General features: G+C 40.5%; 2 protein-coding genes across 2 annotated transcripts; both read left to right on the top strand.

The window, feature by feature from the left end:
• The first annotated feature begins 9,647 nt into the window (after window positions 1-9,647).
• Window positions 9,648-11,650, top strand: LOC145138937 (uncharacterized). Its single transcript, XM_079072931.1, has 3 exons — window positions 9,648-10,050; window positions 10,121-11,562; window positions 11,645-11,650. The coding sequence occupies exons 1-3, from the start codon at window positions 9,648-9,650 to the stop codon at window positions 11,648-11,650; spliced, it is 1,851 nt and encodes a 616-aa protein (XP_078929057.1).
• Window positions 11,651-14,646: 2,996 nt separating this feature from the next.
• LOC145138936 (uncharacterized) lies at window positions 14,647-15,126 on the top strand. The gene has a single exon (XM_079072930.1). The coding sequence runs from the start codon at window positions 14,647-14,649 to the stop codon at window positions 15,124-15,126; it is 480 nt and encodes a 159-aa protein (XP_078929056.1).
• Window positions 15,127-21,523: the final 6,397 nt, after the last annotated feature.

The raw sequence follows: 21,523 nt of genomic DNA, 5'->3' as shown, positions 1-21,523 counted from the left end.
AAGTTTTTCATAAAAGAATTGATTTTCTAAAGAAATTAATACTAGAAAGAAGGGGTGTGATTCATGGAATCGGTCGAGCTCAAGTAAGTGTTCCCAAAATACCCATACATGTTTATTGATTCAATAGGTGACTATGTGAATATCATGCTAGATTAGGGCTAAGGATCTGCTCAGAATTGTGTGATAAGAGAGATGCCTTTGTATACTTACTGTATGAGCCTATAGAACTACATGCTAGTATGGTTTAGTGATGATATGTTAGGATAGCCTGTTAGGCAGTGCCCTAGTTAGAACTCGATGCTTGAATGTTGCTTGCTTTGTGCTTTTAGGGACCATTGCTAATATTGGTTAACTATCAAGCGAATATGCTAGGTTACATGTTGCAGAAATTAGATGATTTTAGAAGGTTAGGTTTAACTCTATTGTGCAGCTCTTGTTTGAGTCCAACCGTTGTAGTGTGAGACCTTGCAGTCAAAGAATTATCTAGTGTCTGTTGCATGTAATTATATTCGTAAGGTAATTAGCGGGTATTAGTGGGGGTTTCTTCTGCGGCTGATGGCGGAGAGTGGCAGGAAAGGAATCCTAGGAGAACCTATGAAGCATGTTAGCTTTAGCAGATGCATGGTTTAGCGAGATTATGGAATGTTGAGGTCACTTAGGGGAAATCGGGACGACTCTTTAGGAAAGTATGGATAGGTGTGAAAGGTAGTATTGGGCCCGTACTACTGGAAGCACAAGATACGTACTCAAGTCAAGGGAGTTATAAGGATACTATGGTACCCGCATGGTGTGAGATTCTTCGAGTGTTTTCTAATGGTTTACTTGGTTTATTTTCAGTATGGTGGTCACACGAGGTGGTTCAGGTCGTGGTTAGGCACCGGGTTCGTGATCTGGAGCCGGACCCTTGGACGGCCAAATGTGGGAGTTGAGTTCGTCTGAGATTACCCACAACATTTTGGAGCAGATTCCTATAATCTTTGGTTTGATCAAGGAGGGCATCATGGAGATTTTGGATGAGCGTTTGGGCGCATTTTACACTGAGGTAGTCGATATGATGGGTGCACTCTCTCTGAATTTTTGAGAGTTTCGAGCCTGTGGGGCTTCTGAGTTCTTCGGTATGAAGGACCCCATTGCTAGCACACGGAGGTTGGCAGACATCGGGAACATATTCTGGACTAGCTTTTGCCCTGAGGAGTCGAATGTCATATTTACATCTTGTCTTCTGAAGGACACAACTCGCGACTGGTGGAAGGAAGTGGACTATGTTTTGGGAGGCAATGCAGTTGAGAGGATGTATTAGGATGACCTTGTTACATGATTTAGTGCTGAGTTTGTGCTCGTGATAGAGGTTCAACAGTTGGCGAGGGAGTTTCAGGACCTTCGCCAAACTACCGAGACTGTGGCAAAGATTACCGCCAGGTTCTGTGAGAGGGCCTTGTTGTTTCCACATTATGTGGTGGACGAGGAGATGAAGAAGGCCCGGTACCATGATATATTGAAGGATGAGATACGGGAGTCTGTGAGTATGTCTAGTTGCAAGACATTGGATGTCATGATCGCTCGGGCTCGCAAGCGGGAGATTGATTTGGAGACTGTGAGGAAGAGGAAGTTGGTTTAGGCGCATGTATTAGAGGGCTCGGGTAAGAATCCCAAGGTTTTTGATTCGCGATCGAGAGGCCGACAGGGTCAAGGTCACCGTGGCAAGTGCGACTAGGCGCACAACGGAGTTTGTAGGATGGTTGGGTCCGGCTGCTACAAGTGCGACACGACTGAACACTTTAGCAGGGATTGCCCCACTATCCAGATATCTGATCTGATTTTCTTCCATTGCAATCAGAGGGGCCACAAGAAGGCCAGTTGCCCGATTTTGGCTGGAGGAGCAGTTGCATAACCCGCTCCGGCGATAATGAGGATGTTGGATTTATATGCCCAAGAATCATTATGAAGTGATATTGCCAGTAATATATGATCCTATACGGTCACACCTTTATCAAGTTGGCACATTTCATATATTTTTTATTAATATGATTATTAATAAATAATATCAATTCTTGTATTTTAATTAGGGAATAACTATTGTTTTGTGAAAATAATAATTATAAGAGAGTATTACTAGTTATTATTTCATATGGTATGAATTAATAAGTCATGCACAGCATTTTGGACTAGTTGGATTCTTTTGTCTTTTACCTAAAGACAAAGTTTATATTTTATAAACTTGGAGTTTATAAAAAATAAAGAATCTTACTTTTTTAAATGCATAATGATGGTGTGGGAGGTTGCTTTTTCAACATTCCACATTTTGTCTCCCATACTTCTATAGGCTACCATTACTTTAGATTATTTTAATAGTAGGACTTACTTTTCATGGGCTATATAAGAGATGCATGAGGCTTGCATTTTAGTAAGAGTGAAACACTTCTTTCTTCCCTTCTTCTTCTCTCTAAAATCGTAAGTGTGGAGATGCTTCATCTCCATGCATTTTGATGCTTTACTTTGGTGTTTAGAAGACCTCTTGAGTTGTCCCCTTTAGTGCTTAATTGAGTTAAGCACTTAAAGGCTTTAGACACTCAAGAATACAAAAAGGAACTAGCATTCCAAGTGCCTTACTCTTGATGGTGGATACTTGTAGAGAAGATCATACACTTTGATCTTTTGTTATCTTCATCAACACCCAAAACCAAGTGGGTTCAAAGGCTTCAAAGGTTATCTCTAAAACATCTTATGGTTGTTTTTATTTCATTCTAACCTCTTTAAATGGATCCATGATGGTTCGATTTTGTTATGAACTAAAAATAAACTTGTTATTTTTAAAGTCTTCCGTTGCCGGTTTTTGTGAAAAACAATCTTTTATTTCGTATCAAAACCCAACAAAGTATCACTGATGTAACGCCCACGTTTCTCGCTAAGAATTAATAAGATAATGTAATAGTTAGTGTCAACAGTTGTAACCTATTTGATGTGATGAAGGAAGAAATATTTGAGTATTATGTGATTTATGTGTAAATTATGTGCAATATACGTGCTTATAACCATATAATAAAATAGGAATAAAATACGCGTCTAAAATAAAATAATAATTAGACCTAATATATTTGAAGAAAGTTGAAGTAATCGCGACAAGGATTCCATAGATATAAGGAACGCTCCAATCCGACTTATAACGAAGAAGTTATGACTCGTTGAAGTTTCACGATTAAATCGACACGGCTCTGTGTATCGTAAAATATAAATTTTTGATAAATTACTTTTAGCCTAAGTGGTATAAACGAAAGTCGTAGTATTCGTTAAACCGATAACGTACATATAGAGAGCGTCCAAATCTAACTTCATTAGAGGAAGTTATGATTTTTCTAAGATTCAGCGTAGCAGAAATCGAATTGTATATCGATCGATTATTAGCCAAAACAATCTTAACAAAAATTGAAGATGTCGTTAATAGGAGTTCAATGATATAAAAACAGTAAAAAACGGACGTCGGATGACAAAGTTATGAATTTTTAACGGGCTTTAACTGTCTAAGCCTATTAAAATATAACTTTAAAAATAAAGTCAAAATTATCCAACAGAGTCTAAACGAAAGTTGTAGATCCCGTCGATTGATACGCATGGATATAAAGAACGTCAAAAAAGGAGCTCGTATGCGAAAGTTATGAATTTTACAAGATAATTAATTTTTAGATTAACCAGGGTGCGACACGTGTCGCGATCTGACACACACCTTCCTCCCCAAGGCTTGCAATCAGATGGCGACATGTGGCACATTACGCCCAACATAATGTTGTGTACGCCCAGTGTACTAAGCTCCTGGCAGCCTATAAATAGAGGTTGAATTTCGCCAATTTCTTCACACCTCTTCATTCCAATCTCCCCCCCCCTCCCCCCCAAGGTTCCTAGGCCTTGTTCTAGCACTTCCTTTGGGTTAGTAGTGAAGCTACAGAGTGTCAGAAATCCCTGAGAAATAGAGCTTTCGGTTTAGAAGTTCTGCCCGCGCAAAGTCTGGTTTCTCGCTATACCACCTATAAGTTGAGTTATGCTTACCGTGCTTTAAGTATAACTTATGTTTAAGTTCATTATCGTTATTATGAACCTATAAACAAGATTTATCAGTGATTCCAAATCGTTATACTGATTGATCTACTTACGGGGATGATGACAATGCTAGATTTAGTGATGTGTTTAAAGTGGGTTTTCCAAACAGTATACTATGTATGCCAACCGAATTCTACCTCTGATATGATCTTACCTGGTTGTCCCTTATTAGCTATAGATCAGTATATTTTGAATTAATGATGAATCTAGACTAATAATTAGTCGCAATAAATATTAGATTAATATTTAGTGATAATGATACTAGGTTATGTCAAAGGAAAAGACAGTTGCTAGAAGCGAAGCACTGTCCGAGTTTTGAGTCATCACTTTAACAAGTGAGTGCATAATTACTTTCATATTATACATAAATATGAAGTATCTATGCTATATGAACGATTTATACATGTTTTACTTGATTTAAACTGTATATGTATTTTATACTTATAAATATGTTGGGTAAATATGGGTAGATGAAAGATGATATATATGATGAAAGATGAAAGATGAAATAAATGATGAGAGGCATTGACTTTAAAGATGATCCAATCGTCTAGCGGAGTATAGATGATGACCATAGACTATTCTAGACAGTCCAATGGAACAGTAGCTGTAACGCACGTGTTTCTGGGCTAAAGCATTAATGATGATATAATAGTCTAGGTCAACCATTGGAACTCGTTTTGAAGTAATAAGAATGAATTATGTGCTTTAAAATTAATTATTATGATTAAGGATAAAAATAAGCGTCGAAAATTAGTATTAGATAAAACCTATATCTATGAAGAAAGTTGTAGTGGTTGAAACAAGGATTCCGGAGATATATAGAATACTGAAATCCGAGTTATAACGAAGAAGTTATGACATGTCGAATTTTCGCGACAAAACCGGTACGACGCTATGTGACGTAAAAAGTGAATTTACGATAAAGTGCTTTTTAGCCTTAGCGATCGAAGTGAAAGTCGTAGTATACGTTAAACCGAGAGCGTGCATAAAAAGAATGTCCAAATCTGACTTCGTATGAGGAAGTTATAATTTTTCTAAGTTTCAGCTTAGCAGTATGCAGTCCGAAACTCGAATTTTAGATCGAGTGATTTTTAGCCGAAACAACCTAAACGAGAATCGAATATCTTGTTGATAGTAGTTCAACGGTAAAAATACAGACAAAAACGGACGTCGGATGAAGAAGTTATGAATTTTAACGGACTTTTCCTGTCACGACCTGTTAAAAATATAACTTTAAAATTAACGTCAAAATTAGCTGACGGAGTCTAAATGAAAGTTGTTGAGCATAATTTCACTTACGCGTGAATATAAATAACGTCAAAAATGGAGTTCGTATGCGAAAGTTACAGATTTTTGAAGTTTGGAAAGTGGGAGTACGCCCAGCGTACAGGAGTACGCCCAACGTACTCGTGTGTGTGATCCGGAGTTGGCCACGTTACCTACTTCCTCACATGCGACACGTATCTTGTACCATCGACACGTCCGAATCCAATAAGCTTCTACGCCCAACGTACTAAGCTGTACGCCCATCGTAGTGGCTATTACGGATGTACGCCCAGCGTAGCTTGGATTTACGCCCAGCGTAAATCGTGATTCAACCCCTATAAATAATGGACGATGCCTTCCGAATTTTGTTTACAAATTTCATTTTCTCTCCCCTATACTTTCTTCTATATTGCAAAAATTACCCTCAAGCCTACTATATCATCCCCGACACCCGAAGCAAGTCCCGAAGCCCCGAAGTTCCCGAGAAAATCATCTTACTAGTCGAAACTCTGCCCACGTGAAGCCCGGTTTTTGAGAAAACATCCCGGTTTCATCGAAGAATATTGTTTTTAGGAACGCAGTGTTGTCCAACCGCCGTCTTATCAAGTGAGTGTATAGTCACTTTCATCTTACGCATAGATATGAAGTATTTTATATAAAATACGTGTTATGTGTATATATGTTGTTTGTTTATTTGAGATGGATGATGAATGAATGTTTTATACAGGTTTTAAACTATATATGTATTTTATATCTACAAATATGTTGGGTAAAACATGGGTAGATAAAGAATGAGGGATGAAAGATGATATAGATGTTATTGGCAGCTGCGCCTAATAAATAACATTGGCAGTTGTGCTAAATAGAGAATAAATGATGTTATTGGCAGTTGCGCCTAATAAACATTGGCAGTTGTGCCAATTAGAGAATAAATGATGTTGTTGGCATTTGCGCCTAATAAATAACATTGGAAGCTGCGCTATAGGCAAAGATGGACTTCGTGCTTATTCCTTAGGTTAATCCTTAGGAATGAATGAACGAGGAATAGCTGATTTCTTAAGGTGGATCCTTAAGAGTAAAGAAGATAATGGGGGTGGGAAATTGGGTTGATTGTTTGATGTTTAAACATAATAAATAAATTTATTGTGGCTGATGAAATTAATAAATTTACTAATTGTTGGTTGAAAACCCTATATGCTCACCAGGCTCCCAAGCCTGACCCACTCAGTTTCTTGTATTATAGGTAGTGGCAAGAGCATAGTTGGATGACTTAAAGAGAGATTTTGGATTATAGGCTAGTAGATGTAAATAAATGTTGTAAGGCTTATAATATATTGTTTATGTTTTTGATCTGTATCGGAACATGACATCCCGAGGTTTTTTTATGAAATGGAAAATATATTTCTTTAAGAAATTATTTGATAAATTTTTATTATATTTTGTTTTGGGAACAAATTCCACAACACCTTTAATCAAAGGATTACTCAGATTTTATTTTAAAAGCATAAACTAAATCGGTCTTTTCTGGCCGTGAAAATGGGGATGTCACAGTCGCAGGCTAGGAACCTGTAGGTGTTTTTGAACTAAGTGTTCACCAAGTGTACTCCATCCCCCCATGGTTGCCTTACTGAAATATATTGCTAAGGAACCCCCTAAGCATTGTTATATATCCCGAAGATAATTCTTAGGATAGGTCCTTGAATTAGATGCTTTAGGGACAGAAAGTGAGGATAACGGGAACAGGTAATCGGGTTGAATGATTTGACGAAAATAAAGAATTTAATTATTGTGGGTTGAAAACCCTATGTGCTTACCAGGTACCCAAGCCCGACCCACTCAGTTTCTTGTATCACAGGTAGTGGCACAAGAGCACATGTGTGATGAACAAATGAGAGATGTATCGATTATAGGCCAGTAGAATAATAGATGTTTGTAAGGCCTGTACTATTTCCGTTTACGTTTATGTATTGTATTGACGATGACATCCCAACGTTTTAATATAATTAAAATACATTTCTATGGAAATTCATGGATAATATCTTTATCATATTTTGGGAACAAACTCCTCAATATTATTCTTCAAAAGGATACTCTGATTTTAAATAAAGCACAAACAAACCAGTCTTTTTTGGCCGTGAAATTGGGGATGTCACAACTGACGGTCGCCAGGGCAAGGCATATGTGCCAGTTGTGAGGAGCCGAGCTTTCCAAATGTCAGCCGAGGATGCTCGCGCAACATCAGATGTGGTTATGGGTATGTATGTTCTCCCTATTTCATTTATTGTTTTGATGTTTATGCTTATTATATGATTGGTGTTATATAGGGACGTTACGAGTGAACGGTGTTCCAGCTTTAGTTTTGTTTGATTCGGGCGCCACCCGATCGTTTGTGTCTCTTGCGCTTAGTAAGAGATTTAGCGACGCTAAATGGGAGCTTGATTATACACTAGAGGTAGATATTGTCGATGATCGTCTAGTCCGGGTATCGAGGGTTCATCAGGGTTGTGTTCTGGAGCTTTTTAGCGAGCGTTATCCGATTGATTTGGTTCCTATTTCTATACGTGAGAGCAAGGTGATCATGGGTATGGATTAGTTGAGCCCTAATGGGACGATGATTGATTGCGGGCACCAGTTAGTTCGAATTCGAACCCCAAGTAGGGGAGAAATAATTGTTCATGGCGAGGGTGCTCAGCGTGGACCGGTGTTAGGTGCATTTTGTGCACCTTTTTGCACAACCTTTAGCCCTTTGTATGTATGTTTTTAGCATAATTGTTCTTTGCTTTTATTGCATTTCATTATATTTAGGTTAATTTCTGGAACAACCTTATTTGCACTCTTTAATGACATTTTCAGGTAAGCCGGAGGTTGGAGCGCGCTTTTGGAGGTGCCGGGGAGCATTGGTGAAGATTGCGGGATGATCGGGCGTAGAACGGAAGAATTGAGAAAATCAAGTTTGGACTCGGAGTCAGAGGGCAACACGGGGCGTGTTGGGTTTGGCCTAGAAATCTAACACGGGGCGTGTTTGACCATCCCAGGCATTTTGACCTCACTGAACACGACCCGTGTTCATTTACTCTATATTGACACGGGGCGTGTTGGTCCAGTTGAACATTTTTTAGCATCATACTTTAGAGTTGGAATCGAGGATTGAAGGGTGTGCTCTCACTTAACACGACCCGTGTTGATTTACTCTATATTGACACGGGCCGTGTTCAACTTAAAAACTGCTTTTTGGCAGTTTTTCCTATTTTCCTTATGTCGAGAATGGGGTCATTTTGGGAGGAAGGAGAACACACCAGAGCACTTTTGGAGAGGAGAATTCAAGGGTTTTAGCAAGGGTTTGTCCGTTAATCATTGGGAAACATTTTAATTTCTTTTTTGTAAGCACTTTAGCACTTAATTTCATCTTTTAAACTTGTTAATCTTGTTCTAGCCATGTGTGGCTAGAACCCTAACTTCTCCAATTTCATGTTTTGACTTTTTGGTTGTGAATCAAATCATATGAACTGATGTTTGTGTTTAATTTCTATCTAGTGAAACTGATTTTATTTCAATCGAATGTTTGATTCTAATAATGATTCTTATTGGCCATTTGAATTAGGGTTAGGTCATTCAAGTTATTCATTTTGCAAAATTCGTAATTGTTTTGTGAATTGAACTAAGTAACAAGCATTAAATTGATTTCTTATGAATGAATTTAGTGTAAATCTTTTCACACATTCTTACGCTCCCGAGCTTGTGAGGAGTATTGGGTGTTGTTGGGAACATTCACAATAAGCTTAATGCAATCTTTCAATCTAATTCTAAGAGGTTGTTTAGATTAGGTTAGCAAGGTTAGGATCAAATAGCTTGTTTTGATTGATTAATGTGGTGAATGGAAAGTGTTAGAGCTTGTTAACAATTTCAAGTACCAACTTAGATAGAATGAAACAAATGTCTTGTCATCTTTGATTCACATTTCTGGATTGTCATTCATGAAGTTGGAGTCCTTACAAAATCTGAACTTAATTCACGCCTTTAGTTGATTGCTTATGTTTTTAATTGTTTGTTTAATCACTGCATTCTAAACCCCTCTCTCTTTACTATTGGTGACTATAGTACCTTGTGCAAAGAGGTATAGACCAATTGTCCCGTGTCTCTGTGGATCGACCCTACTTGCCTTGTACTACCTTTTAGTGCAATATAGTGGGATTATTTTGGAGTATATCAAACCCCTATTATTTGTTGGGTCTGACACGCCTAACAAATTGGCGCCGTTGCCGGGGAAACGATGTTACTAATTGTTTATGCCTAGATCTTTTCGTACAGGTACACCACTGCCAATTGACTCAGAGATAGAAAGGACTGCAAAGAAGTTAAGGAAGCAAGCCAAGCTTCATAAGAGGCAACCGGTTTCCGATACTTCTTCATCATCTACTCCCCCAGTCATCAACATTTGGGACGATATACCCCTCTCAAGTGTATCACCCACTTCTCAAGCCATGGCAGACAACCCTGGAGGGAATCGAGGTCCTCCAAACCCACCACCCGATCAAACTCTCCGTCAATGGTCAAGACAAGAGGTTACTCAACAACCTCTTTGCATCACATACCCAGCCGCCACCAACTTGGAACTAAAATCCGGCCTCATTCACATACTCCCAACATTTAGGGGCCTGGAAAATGAAGATCCTCACAGAGTTCCATGTAGTATGTGTGGGAATGAAACCACACAATGTCACGGAGGATCAGATCAAGCTTAGGGCATTCCCCTTTGCAGTGCAAGACGCAGCCAAAGACTGGCTCTATGATCTCCCATCGGGGACGGTGACTACTTGGGTAGACCTTGCACGGTTGTTCTTGGATAAGTACTTTCCCGAAATGAAAGCTTCAGCCCTACGGAGGGAAATTATCGGGATCAAGCAACACAAAAGAGAAGCTTTCCACACATATTGGGAAAGATTTAAGAAACTATGTGCCCGTTGTCCAAAGCACGGGATTACCGAGTATCAGCTCCTACAGTACTTTATTGAAGGCATGACCCCAATGGAAAGAAGACTTCTCAATGCTTCTAGTGGCGGATCTTTACCCGATAAGACCCCAACCGAGATTCGCAATCTAATCAAGAACATGGCTGAAGATTCCAAACATTCAAGCCATGATGAAGAATGGTACACGGATGCACCCCGAGGTGTAAAGGAAGTTCAAACTCCTCAGATTGAAGCTCAATTGTCCGAGCTCACAAAAGTAGTAATGATGTTGGCCAAAGACAAAGGTGTGCAGCCCACACCCCGCCCATGCAGTATTTGCACTCAAGTGGGACATCCAACCGATATGTGCCCACAACTTCAAGAGGAAGATTATGAAGAAGCAAAAGTTATGGGAGGTTATTCCGGGTCAAATCAGAGAAGTTATGAGCAACCACGAGGTGATCAGAGATGGAACAATAATCAGGGTTGGGGAGGAAATCAACAAGGAAATTATCAGTCAAATCAATCACATCAATACCAACAAAGACCACCATTTCCTCAAAATCAACAAAGACCACCCTTCCAACGTCAGAACTTTCAGCCAAGGCAGCCACAACACCCTCCTCAACAAGCAGGTCCATCAAGCATGTCCTTAGAGGACATAGTGAAGAGTTTGGCCACTAGCACCCAAAGCTTCCAACAAGAAACCAAGGCAAGCATAAAAAGCCTGGAGCAACAAGTGTCACAATTTGCTCAATCCGTAAGTAAGATGGAATCACAAGGCAAGCTACCATCTCAAACGGAGAAGAACCCGAAACACAATGCTTGTGCCATTACTTTAAGAGGTGGGAAAAGCTATGAAGGTCCAAGGATGCCAGATGAAGAAGAGGAAGAGAAAGAGATAGAGGTGGAAGAAGCTATCAAAGAAGAGGAAAGGAAAAGTACTTCCAAGTCAAAGAAGCCCATAGAGACCGAGGTGAAAGTCACACCAGCTCCATTTCCTTCAAGGTTGGCAAGCACCAAAAGAGAACGAGAAGATGATGAAATCATGGCCATGTTTCGGAAGGTTGAAATCAATATCCCTCTTTTAGATGCTATTACACAGATTCCTAGATATGCTAAGTTCCTCAAGGAACTTTGCACATCTAAGAAAAAGCTTAAAGGAAATCAAACTGTGAAAGTTGGTGAAAATGTCTCAGCCGTGTTACAAAAACGGCTACCAAAAAAATGCAAGGACCCAGGTGTTTTCACGGTTCCTTGTAAAATGGGTAACCTTTTGTACCACGTGCCATGCTTGATCTTGGAGCATCAATCAATGTTTTACCCTATTCAAGTTATAAGACAATGGGAATTGGTCCTTTATCAAAAATCGGAGTTATCATTCAACTTGCCGACCGGTCTTTGGTACACCCGAAAGGTGTATTGGAGGACGTGTTAGTGCAAGTTAATGAACTTGTATTTCCCGCTGACTTTTATGTTTTGGATATGGGTGATGAAAACACCCCACAATCGAACTCCATCCTTTTGGGGAGACCTTTCATGAGTACCGCAAAAACAAAAATAGATGTAGCCAATGGTACTTTGTCCATGGAGTTCGATGGTGAGGTGATTAACTTTAATATCTTTGAAGCCATGCGTTATCCTAGTGATATTCATTCTTTAAACTTCATAGATGTTATTGATTCATGTACTAATGATTGCTTTGAGATGTCAAGCCAAGATGTGCTAACCACCGTCTTGAGCAAACACTTTGATGAGACAGGGATTAAGAATTTGGCTGACAAGTACACATTGGAGGATGAATTGATTGAAGTAATCAATTCCTTGGAAAAAGCACAACCCATGAGAGTTGAACCACCCCACATGAAGCTAAAAAGTTCCAATCCAAAACTTCTCCCTTCCATAGTACAACCACCGACTCTTGAGTTGAAGGCTCTTCTCGACCATCTCAAGTATGCCTATCTTGGAGAGGAAAAGACATTACCGGTGATAATTTCCAACAAGCTGTCTATTGCAGAAGAAGATGAGTTGGTGACCTTGTTGAAAAAGTATAAGAAGGCTATTGGGTGGACGATTGCTGATATAAAAGGGTTGAGCCCTTCCTTGTGTATGCATAAGATTCTCATGGAGGAAGACTTCAAACCAACTCGAGAGGCGCAGAGGAGATTGAATCCACCCATGATGGAGGTGGTAAAGAAAGAAATCATGAAGCTTTTGGATGCAGGTATGATCTACCCTATCTCAGACAGTAAATGGGTGAGCCCCGTTCAGGTAGTCCCGAAAAAAGCCGGTGTCACAGTTGTCAAGAATTCCGAGGGAGATTTGGTGCCAACCCGTGTGCAAAACGGGTGGAGGGTTTGTATTGACTATAGAAAGGTAAATGCCTCAACGAGAAAAGACCATTTTCGTTTGCCATTTATTGACCAAATGTTAGAGAGATTGGCGGGTAAATCTCATTACTGTTGTTTGGATGGTTTCTCGGGTTTTCATCAAATTCCGGTAGCCCCGGAAGACCAAGAGAAAACCACCTTCACTTGTCCCTTTGGCACATTTGCTTATAGGCGTATGCCTTTTGGTCTATGCAATGCACCTGCGACATTTCAGAGATGCATGGTGAGCATTTTTTCTGAATATGTTGAAAATATCATTGAAGTTTTCATGGATGATTTCACTGTCTATGGAAACTCCTTTGATGAATGTTTAAGCAATCTAACAAAAATTTTGCAAAGGTGCATTGACACAGACCTTGTGCTTAACTATGAAAAATGCCATTTCATGGTGGACAAAGGATTGATTTTAGGTCATATTGTGTCCCAAAAAGGCTTGGAAGTTGACAAAGCCAAGATAGATGTTATCAAGAGTCTTCCTTACCCGATAAATGTTCGGGAAGTTCGTTCGTTTCTTGGCCATGCAGGTTTCTATCGGCGGTTCATCAAAGATTTCTCAAAGATTACAGTGCCGATGTGTCAACTACTCCAAAAAGATGCTGAATTTGCGTTTACTCAGCCATGCAAGGATGCTTTTGATCGTTTGAAGGATCTACTCACCTCCGCTCCAATCATCCAACCACCTAATTGGGAGCTCCCGTTTGAGATTATGTGTGACGCAAGCAACACGGCTGTTGGGGCGGTATTGGGTCAAAAGGTTGACCGAGCACATCATGTCATCTACTATGCATCAAAGACCCTTGATAGTGCACAAGGCAACTACATCCCAACGGAGAAAGAGTTGCTTGCTATTGTCTTTGCTTTAGAGAAGTTCCGACAGTACTTCCTTGGAACTAAAGTGATCATATATTCGGACCATGCAGCCATAAAGCACTTACATACAAAGAAAGATTCGAAGCCGAGGTTAATACGGTGGATGCTGCTTTTGCAAGAGTTCGATATTGAGATCAAAGACAAGAGTGGAAATGAGAATTTAGTTGCGGATCATCTAAGCCGCATTGTATCACCCGAATATGGTATACCAATCTGTGACACATTTCCAGACGAGCATCTATTTGTAGCCAAAGAAGCACCATGGTATGCAGATGTCGTCAATTATTTGGTCACAAGTCAATTTCCCCCAGATTCATCCCGATGGCAAAAAGATAAAATGAAGAAGGAAGCCAAGTGATACATATGGGACGAGCCGTACCTTTGGAAGTACTGTGCAAATCAAATGATCCGAAGGTGTGTTGAGCAAAAAGAGGTACAATCTATCCTTAATTTTTTCCATTCTTATGCTTGTGGTGGTCACTTTGGACCCCAAAGGACAGCTAGGAAAGTTCTAGATAGCGGATTCTTTTGGCCTTCTATATTTCATGATTCTTATATGTTTTGTGCACATTGCGAAAAGTGCCAAAAATCCAGGTCCTTAAGCTCTAGGAATCAAATGCCCCTTACTCCCATTTTAGTGTGTGAGATATTTGATGTATGGGGTATTGACTTTATGGGACCATTTCCGCCCTCTTTTGGTTGCTCATACATTTTATTGGAGGTGGACTATGTGTCCAAATGGGTGGAGGCTAAGGCCACCCGTACTAATGACTCCAAAGTTGTTGTAGATTTTCTCAAGGTACAGATTTTCTCACGATTTGGCACACCAAAGGCGCTCATAAGTGATCGTGGGACCCATTTCTGCAATAGGATGCTTGAGGCTGTTTTGAAGAAGTATGGGGTGATACAAAGTCTCAACAACTTATCATCCCCAAACCAATGGACAAGCCGAGATCTCAAACAGGCAAATCAAAAGCATATTGGAGAAAACGGTCAACCCAAACCGCAAAGATTGGAGCTTAAGGCTAGATGATGCCTTATGGGCATACCGTACTGCCTTTAAAACCCCCATTGGTATGTCCCCATATAGGCTGGTGTTTGGAAAAGCATGCCATCTTCCGGTTGAGCTTGAACATAAAGCTTTTTGGGCTATAAATAAATTCAATATGAATGAAGATGAAGTGGGAAACAAAAGGAAGCTAGACATTCAAGAGTTAGAGGAGATTCGGAATGATGCGTACGAAAGCAACATGATTTATAAAGAGAAAACAAAAGCGTACCATGACAAAATGATCTCCCGGAAGACTTTTGTGCAAGGACAAAAGGTGCTTCTTTACCACTCAAGGTTCAAGTTAATTACAGGGAAGTTAAGATCAAGATGGGTTGGTCCTTTCGTAGTCACAAGGGTGTTTGACCATGGTGCGGTGGAAATCACGAGCAAGCAAACCGGTAAAACATTCAAAGTTAATGGTCATAGATTGAAGCCGTTTTATGAAGGATTCGAGGTGAAGAATGAGGAGGTTGATGTGTTGGAGAACCCCACGTACCAAGACTGAAGCATATTCGGGGGCAAAGCCGAGCCAACGACTTAAAACAAGGGCAGCTAACCGGGAGGCAACCCGAGGGTATTTTCGTCATTTTTCTTTAAAACATTTCGTTCTTTGCATTTTTATGGTTTTTAATGTTCCAAATGTGTTTTGTCATTGTTTTCAAACCAAAAAACGGACCTTGGGGTGCAAAAGCATTTCATTTCAATGAGAGGGAATTTTTAAGTTCAAAAGAGTGGGGAATAGCATCCAGAGCCCAACACGGGTCGTGCCCCACTTGGCCTAAATTGAACACGGGGCGTGTCCATGAAAAAGTGTCCATTTTTCATCCAGAGACCAACACGGGTCGTGTTGGATTTTGGCCCAAAGTGAACACGGGTCGTGTTCATAAGAAATTGACCTTGACGCATACAGAGAGCAACACGGGCCGTGTTGAGTTTTGCCTTATGCTCAACACGGGTCATGTTCGTGCTTCAGTCAGCATAAAACCCCCAACACGGGGCGTGTCAATTTGGCCTGTGGGAACACGGGTCGTGTTCGTGCAGCAGGCCTGGTGGTTTTTAATGAAAAAAATCGGGACTTTGCCTCATTTACCCCCACAATCACTTCATAACAGCCCCTCTCTCCCAACAAAAACCCTAGGTCCGATTTTCATCAAAACCTTTCAATTTCTACAAGATTTTGGCTTGCATCTCCAAAAAGGTTTGATTTTTATCATCTATACTTCATCTTCTCCATCCTAAACATCATTTTCTTGCATTCTAATGGTGGATTTGGGGGGTTTTGACAAACCCTAGGTCCGAAAATCTCATATGAGTTTGGTGTTTTTGTGTCTTAATCTTCAAAAGGGCAAGCTTGGGGAGGTTGAAGAAGGTCTTTCACATCAAGAACAACACAATCCCACGCACGATTCGGTAAATTCCTTCCAACTCTTCACTTGTGAGATTTGTGTTCTTGAGTCAAATTGCTTGAAATTGTGGTCAAATTGGACTTGATTCTCAATAGGAAATCATTCAAAACCAAATTTCCCGCGAAATTTTAGTGGTTGAATTCGTGTTGATTGGACCCGTCAACAGTTGACTTCTTTTGACTTATTGACCGGTTGATTTTTAATTTGTCCCAATTTGACTATGGAAGGTGAACCTTCTAAAAGGCTTAGACGCACCAAATCATCCGCCCGCCGTAGTAGGCCTAGGTCCCCATCCCCATCACCTCCACCTAGGTCCCCATCACCACAACCCAACCCGGCTCATGGTGGTGTCGTGTGTCTTGGCCCAATTCAAGAGGGCAAATTTAAGGCATTCCTTCAGCGGGGCCATGCCATCCAAAAGTTTGCGCATGTGCCATCCCTTAAAGAATTGCACATTTATAAACAAGTCCAAACCCTGTTTCGCAACATAGGATGGCACGGGTTATTGAGGGTCCACAAACTGAGTTACAAAGTCCCAACAGCTGAGTTTCTATCCTCAGTTTATTTGGACCATGGGATCCTCTACTTCCGTCTCATGAATCAAGATTATGAGATTTCCTTGGATTAAATTAATGCCATTGTTGGGGCCCCAACTGAAAACACATTTGGCCCCACTGACCCAATTCAAGGATACTTTGATTTGACATGGTGGACCCAACTCACCCATTTACACCCATACGTCTCTAGCGCTGCTAAAGCCTCATCACTTATCCATCCCGTGATGAAGGTGGCCCATAGAATCATTGCTTCGCTCGTCGCCCCTGGAGAGGAGCGAAGCACCATCAGCGTGCTAGAGCTCAAAATCCTTTATGCAATGGCTCATCCCGAGGACAACCTCGTTCCTCATTATGGTCAATTTTTGTGCCACAAACTCATCCGCCTGAGCACATCCCGATCGGGAAGGATTTATTGTGGGGGTATTGTCAGCATGCTCGCCAAGAGCGCCCAAGTCCGAGCCCCATACCCCGGTCCCCACCAGTCACTGCCGGGTGAGCCTTATCTAACCACTGCTGTCCTTGAGTCCATGTGACTATTCCGTTCGGCAGCGGATGGCACACACCACTGGACCGTGGGTCAAAATCATGACCCAAACCTCCTCATCAAACTAGAAAACAAAGGCATTCTTGATCTCCGAAACCCCATTCACATGACCGATTGGCAATTCATGCCATACATCTTCCCCCACTCATACTCCACTGAGGTAGATGAGCAAAGTGAAGAAAACGAGGAAGGCGGTGATGATGATGATGATGAAGAGGAGGAGGAGCCCCACCATGCTCCTCCCACCGGTGGTGCCAGCTCATCCCATTATGTTGCGCCCCCGTCTTATCATCAACAGTATATGGATGAATTCCAGTCAATCCATACCCGCCTCGACACCTACCAGCAAGATATTGCAAGCCTCACTCAGAGTTTCTCTTCCTTCACTACCCAGTACGATCGGGATCAATAGCGTCAACGCAAACATGAGGAAGATTTTTGGGCTTGGACCCGAAATTCCGGTTATTATCCTCCTCCTCCTCCTCCTTCGTTTTAGGTTGTTCCGCCCTCTTCAAGCATCGGGGACGATGCTTATCTTTAAGCTTGGGGAGGGGTAGAGTCACATTAGGTTCATGCATGCATCATTAAAAAATAATAAAAAAAAAAAAATTTTCCTTTTTCTTTCATTCTGCATTTATAAAACCCAAAATAATTTTTATTTTTATTTTTATTTCAAGTTTTTGCATTTCATCATTTGCATACATATTCATCAAAAAAAAGAGAGAGAAAAGTTACGAGATGATGACACTCTTTATATACAATAGCTCCATGAAGTGGGAAAACGAGAAATCAAATGAAAAAACAAAATACCCGAGGCGACCGGATAGTTACCGGAAGTGTAGAATCAGCTGTCATAACTAGGGGACCCAAATACCGTAATTCAAGACCCTAGCCTTAGATAATAAAAAGAAATTATATTGAAACGTTTTTTGGGCGGTAATAACAGCTTTAGGATGATTTGCTTCTGAATGTTTAAAAAGAATCTTTATCGGCAACTCTGGACCCACAAAACACGGACCTATTTGTTGACACGCGTTACCCTCGCGGTGATAGAGAGCTTAAGTATCAGATCCACACAGTCAAGAAAGAAGGAAGGGTACAACTGTCATATCTAGTACCCAAATCAGAATTTCAAGTGCCAAAACGAAGAAATCTCAAGAAATTCCAAAAATGAAGATTGAAGACTCCAAATTCAAAACGAAGTACAAATCAAAGTTCAATCAAATCAAAAGCCAATTCAAAGTCAAATCTGGCGAATGAAGAACTGTGTGATATGATACTTGTGGCTCTCGAAAAAGTGAAAGCATAGGAGCTGGGCCCCTTCGGGTGGGCTCACTGTTTCAGTGAAAGCGGATTCGCCGTGACGGGTTCTTAAGGATGCGTCGATTCTGATTCTTGGCCATCCAGTCTTAAGGACATGAGATCCGGACTATGTTATTTTCGCCCATAAAGCTTAGTAAGGTATAAAGTTTTAATAAAACTAGGGTTGGATTATTGGGTTACACCGTTTCGGGTCTTCCTCACTTTGGGAGTCTGTGATATATGGAAGGAAGCAGGATGGTTGCCTAGGTATTAATGATTGGAGCAATATTGATGTAAAGTCTGATCGTACTTATATAGATTATTTACTTGTGCCTTAAATTTCTTTTTGATACATTTTGTTTCTTTAGTGCTTCTGTACATATTTTTCTTTTCCTTTTTCATGGTTTGCATTGCATGCATTCATCCCTAGTCCTTAGAACCTTCCCGTCCCCTTTTGTTCTAAGTTTCTTTTTGTCATCTAGAAATCGTCCTGTTTTGTCTGTTTCTTGTTCTTTCTTGAGGACAAGAAAGGTCTAAGCATGGGGAGATTTGTTAGGTGCATTTTGTGCACCTTTTTGCACAACCTTTAGCCCTTTGTATGTATGTTTTTAGCATAATTGTTCTTTGCTTTTATTGCATTTCATCATATTTAGGTTAATTTCTGGAACAACCTTATTTGCACTCTTTAATGACATTTTCAGGTAAGCCGGAGGTTGGAGCGCGCTTTTGGAGGTGTCGGGGAGCATTGGTGAAGATTGCGGGATGATCGGGCGTAGAACGGAAGAATTGAGAAAATCAAGTTTGGACTCGGAGTCAGAGGGCAACACGGGGCGTGTTGGGTTTGGCCTAGAAATCTAACATGGGGCGTGTTTGACCATCCCATGCATTTTGACCTCACTGAACACGACCCATGTTCATTTACTCTATATTGACACGGGGCGTGTTGGTCCAGTTGAACATTTTTTAGCATCATACTTTAGAGTTGGAATCGAGGATTGAAGGGTGTGCTCTCACTTAACACGACCCGTGTTGATTTACTCTATATTGACACGGGCCGTGTTCAACTTAAAAACTGCTTTTTGGCAGTTTTTCCTATTTTCCTTATGTCGAGAATGGGGTCATTTTGGGAGGAAGGAGAACACACCAGAGCACTTTTGGAGAGGAGAATTCAAGGGTTTTAGCAAGGGTTTGTCCGTTAATCATTGGGAAACATTTTAATTTCTTTTTTGTAAGCACTTTAGCACTTAATTTCATCTTTTAAACTTGTTAATCTTGTTCTAGCCATGTGTGGCTAGAACCCTAACTTCTCCAATTTCATGTTTTGACTTTTTGGTTGTGAATCAAATCATATGAACTGATGTTTGTGTTTAATTTCTATCTAGTGAAACTGATTTTATTTCAATCGAATGTTTGATTCTAATAATGATTCTTATTGGCCATTTGAATTAGGGTTAGGTCATTCAAGTTATTCATTTTGCAAAATTCGTAATTGTTTTGTGAATTGAACTAAGTAACAAGCATTAAATTGATTTCTTATGAATGAATTTAGTGTAAATCTTTTCACACATTCTTACGCTCCCGAGCTTGTGAGGAGTATTGGGTGTTGTTGGGAACATTCACAATAAGCTTAATGCAATCTTTCAATCTAATTCTAAGAGGTTGTTTAGATTAGGTTAGCAAGGTTAGGATCAAAGAGCTTGTTTTGATTGATTAATGTGGTGAATGGAAAGTGTTAGAGCTTGTTAACAATTTCAAGTACCAACTTAGATAGAATGAAACAAATGTCTTGTCATCTTTGATTCACATTTCTGGATTGTCATTCATGAAGTTGGAGTCCTTACAAAATCTGAACTTAATTCACGCCTTTAGTTGATTGCTTATGTTTTTAATTGTTTGTTTAATCACTGCATTCTAAACCCCCCTCTCTTTACTATTGGTGACCATAGTACCTTGTGCAAAGAGGTATAGACCAATTGTCCTGTGTCTCTGTGGATCGACCCTACTTGCCTTGTACTACCTTTTAGTGCAATATAGTGGGATTATTTTGGAGTATATCATACCCCTATTATTTGTTGGGTCTGACACGCCTAACAACCAGCTGTCTTTTCGGTTGCGAGAGCTAGGAGATATCTGCAACAGGGTTCTTTTGGTTTTGTGGCTTACATATTGGACACCAAATAGGAGAAGAAGAGGATGATTGATGATGTGTCAGTTGTTCGAGAGTATGAAAATGTGTTCCCGTAGGACTTTCCTAGAGTGCCTTCGAAGAGGCAGGTGGAGTTCCATATTGATCTGGTTCCATGAGCTGCTCCGATAACCAAGGAACCCTATTGATTAGTACCACTGGAGATGTAGAAGTTGTCTACACAGCTGAAAGAGCTGTTAGACAACGGGTTTATCAGACCGAGTAGTTCACCCTGGGAGTGCCGATTCTATTCGTGAAGAAGAAATATGGGTCCCATAGGATGTGCATTGATTATCGGGAGCTCAACAAGTTAACCGTGAAGAACCTTTATCTGCTTCCGAGGATTGATGATTTGTTCGACCAGTTTCAAAGTGTGTCTTGGTTCTCCATGATGATTTGCGTTCGGGTTATCACCAGATGAGGGTTCGAGATGAGGATGTTCAGAAGACGGCCTTCGGGACTCGTTATGGTCATTACGAGTTTGTGGTGATGCCTTTTGGGCTTATCAATGCACCGGCAGCGTTCATGGATCTCATGAACCGGGTTCGCAGACCAATGTTGAATCGTTCAGTCATTGTGTTCATTGATGATATCTTGGTCCATTATAATACCAAGGAGCAACATGAGGATCATCTGTGAGAGGTTCTGGAGATTCTGAGGAAGGAGAGGCTATATGCCAAATTCTCCAAGTGCGAGTTCTGGTTGCGCGAGGTGCAATTTCTGGGACACCTTATCAACCAGAAGGGTATTTTGGTCGATCCGACCAAGATCGATATTGTGGTATATTGGGAGGTTCCGAGGTATCCATCAGAGATTTGGAGTTTCCTTGGTCTATATAGGTATTATCATAGATTTATCGAGAATTTATCTAGGATCGCAGTTCCGTTAACCAGGTTGACGAAGAAGTT

This window comes from Lactuca virosa, chromosome 9 (assembly GCF_052849685.1).
Source record: "Lactuca virosa cultivar CGN04683 chromosome 9, Lactuca_virosa_CGN04683_v6, whole genome shotgun sequence".
In the NCBI taxonomy this organism is placed as follows: Eukaryota; Viridiplantae; Streptophyta; class Magnoliopsida; order Asterales; family Asteraceae; genus Lactuca; species Lactuca virosa.
This window is presented reverse-complemented; position numbering and strand designations above follow the sequence as displayed.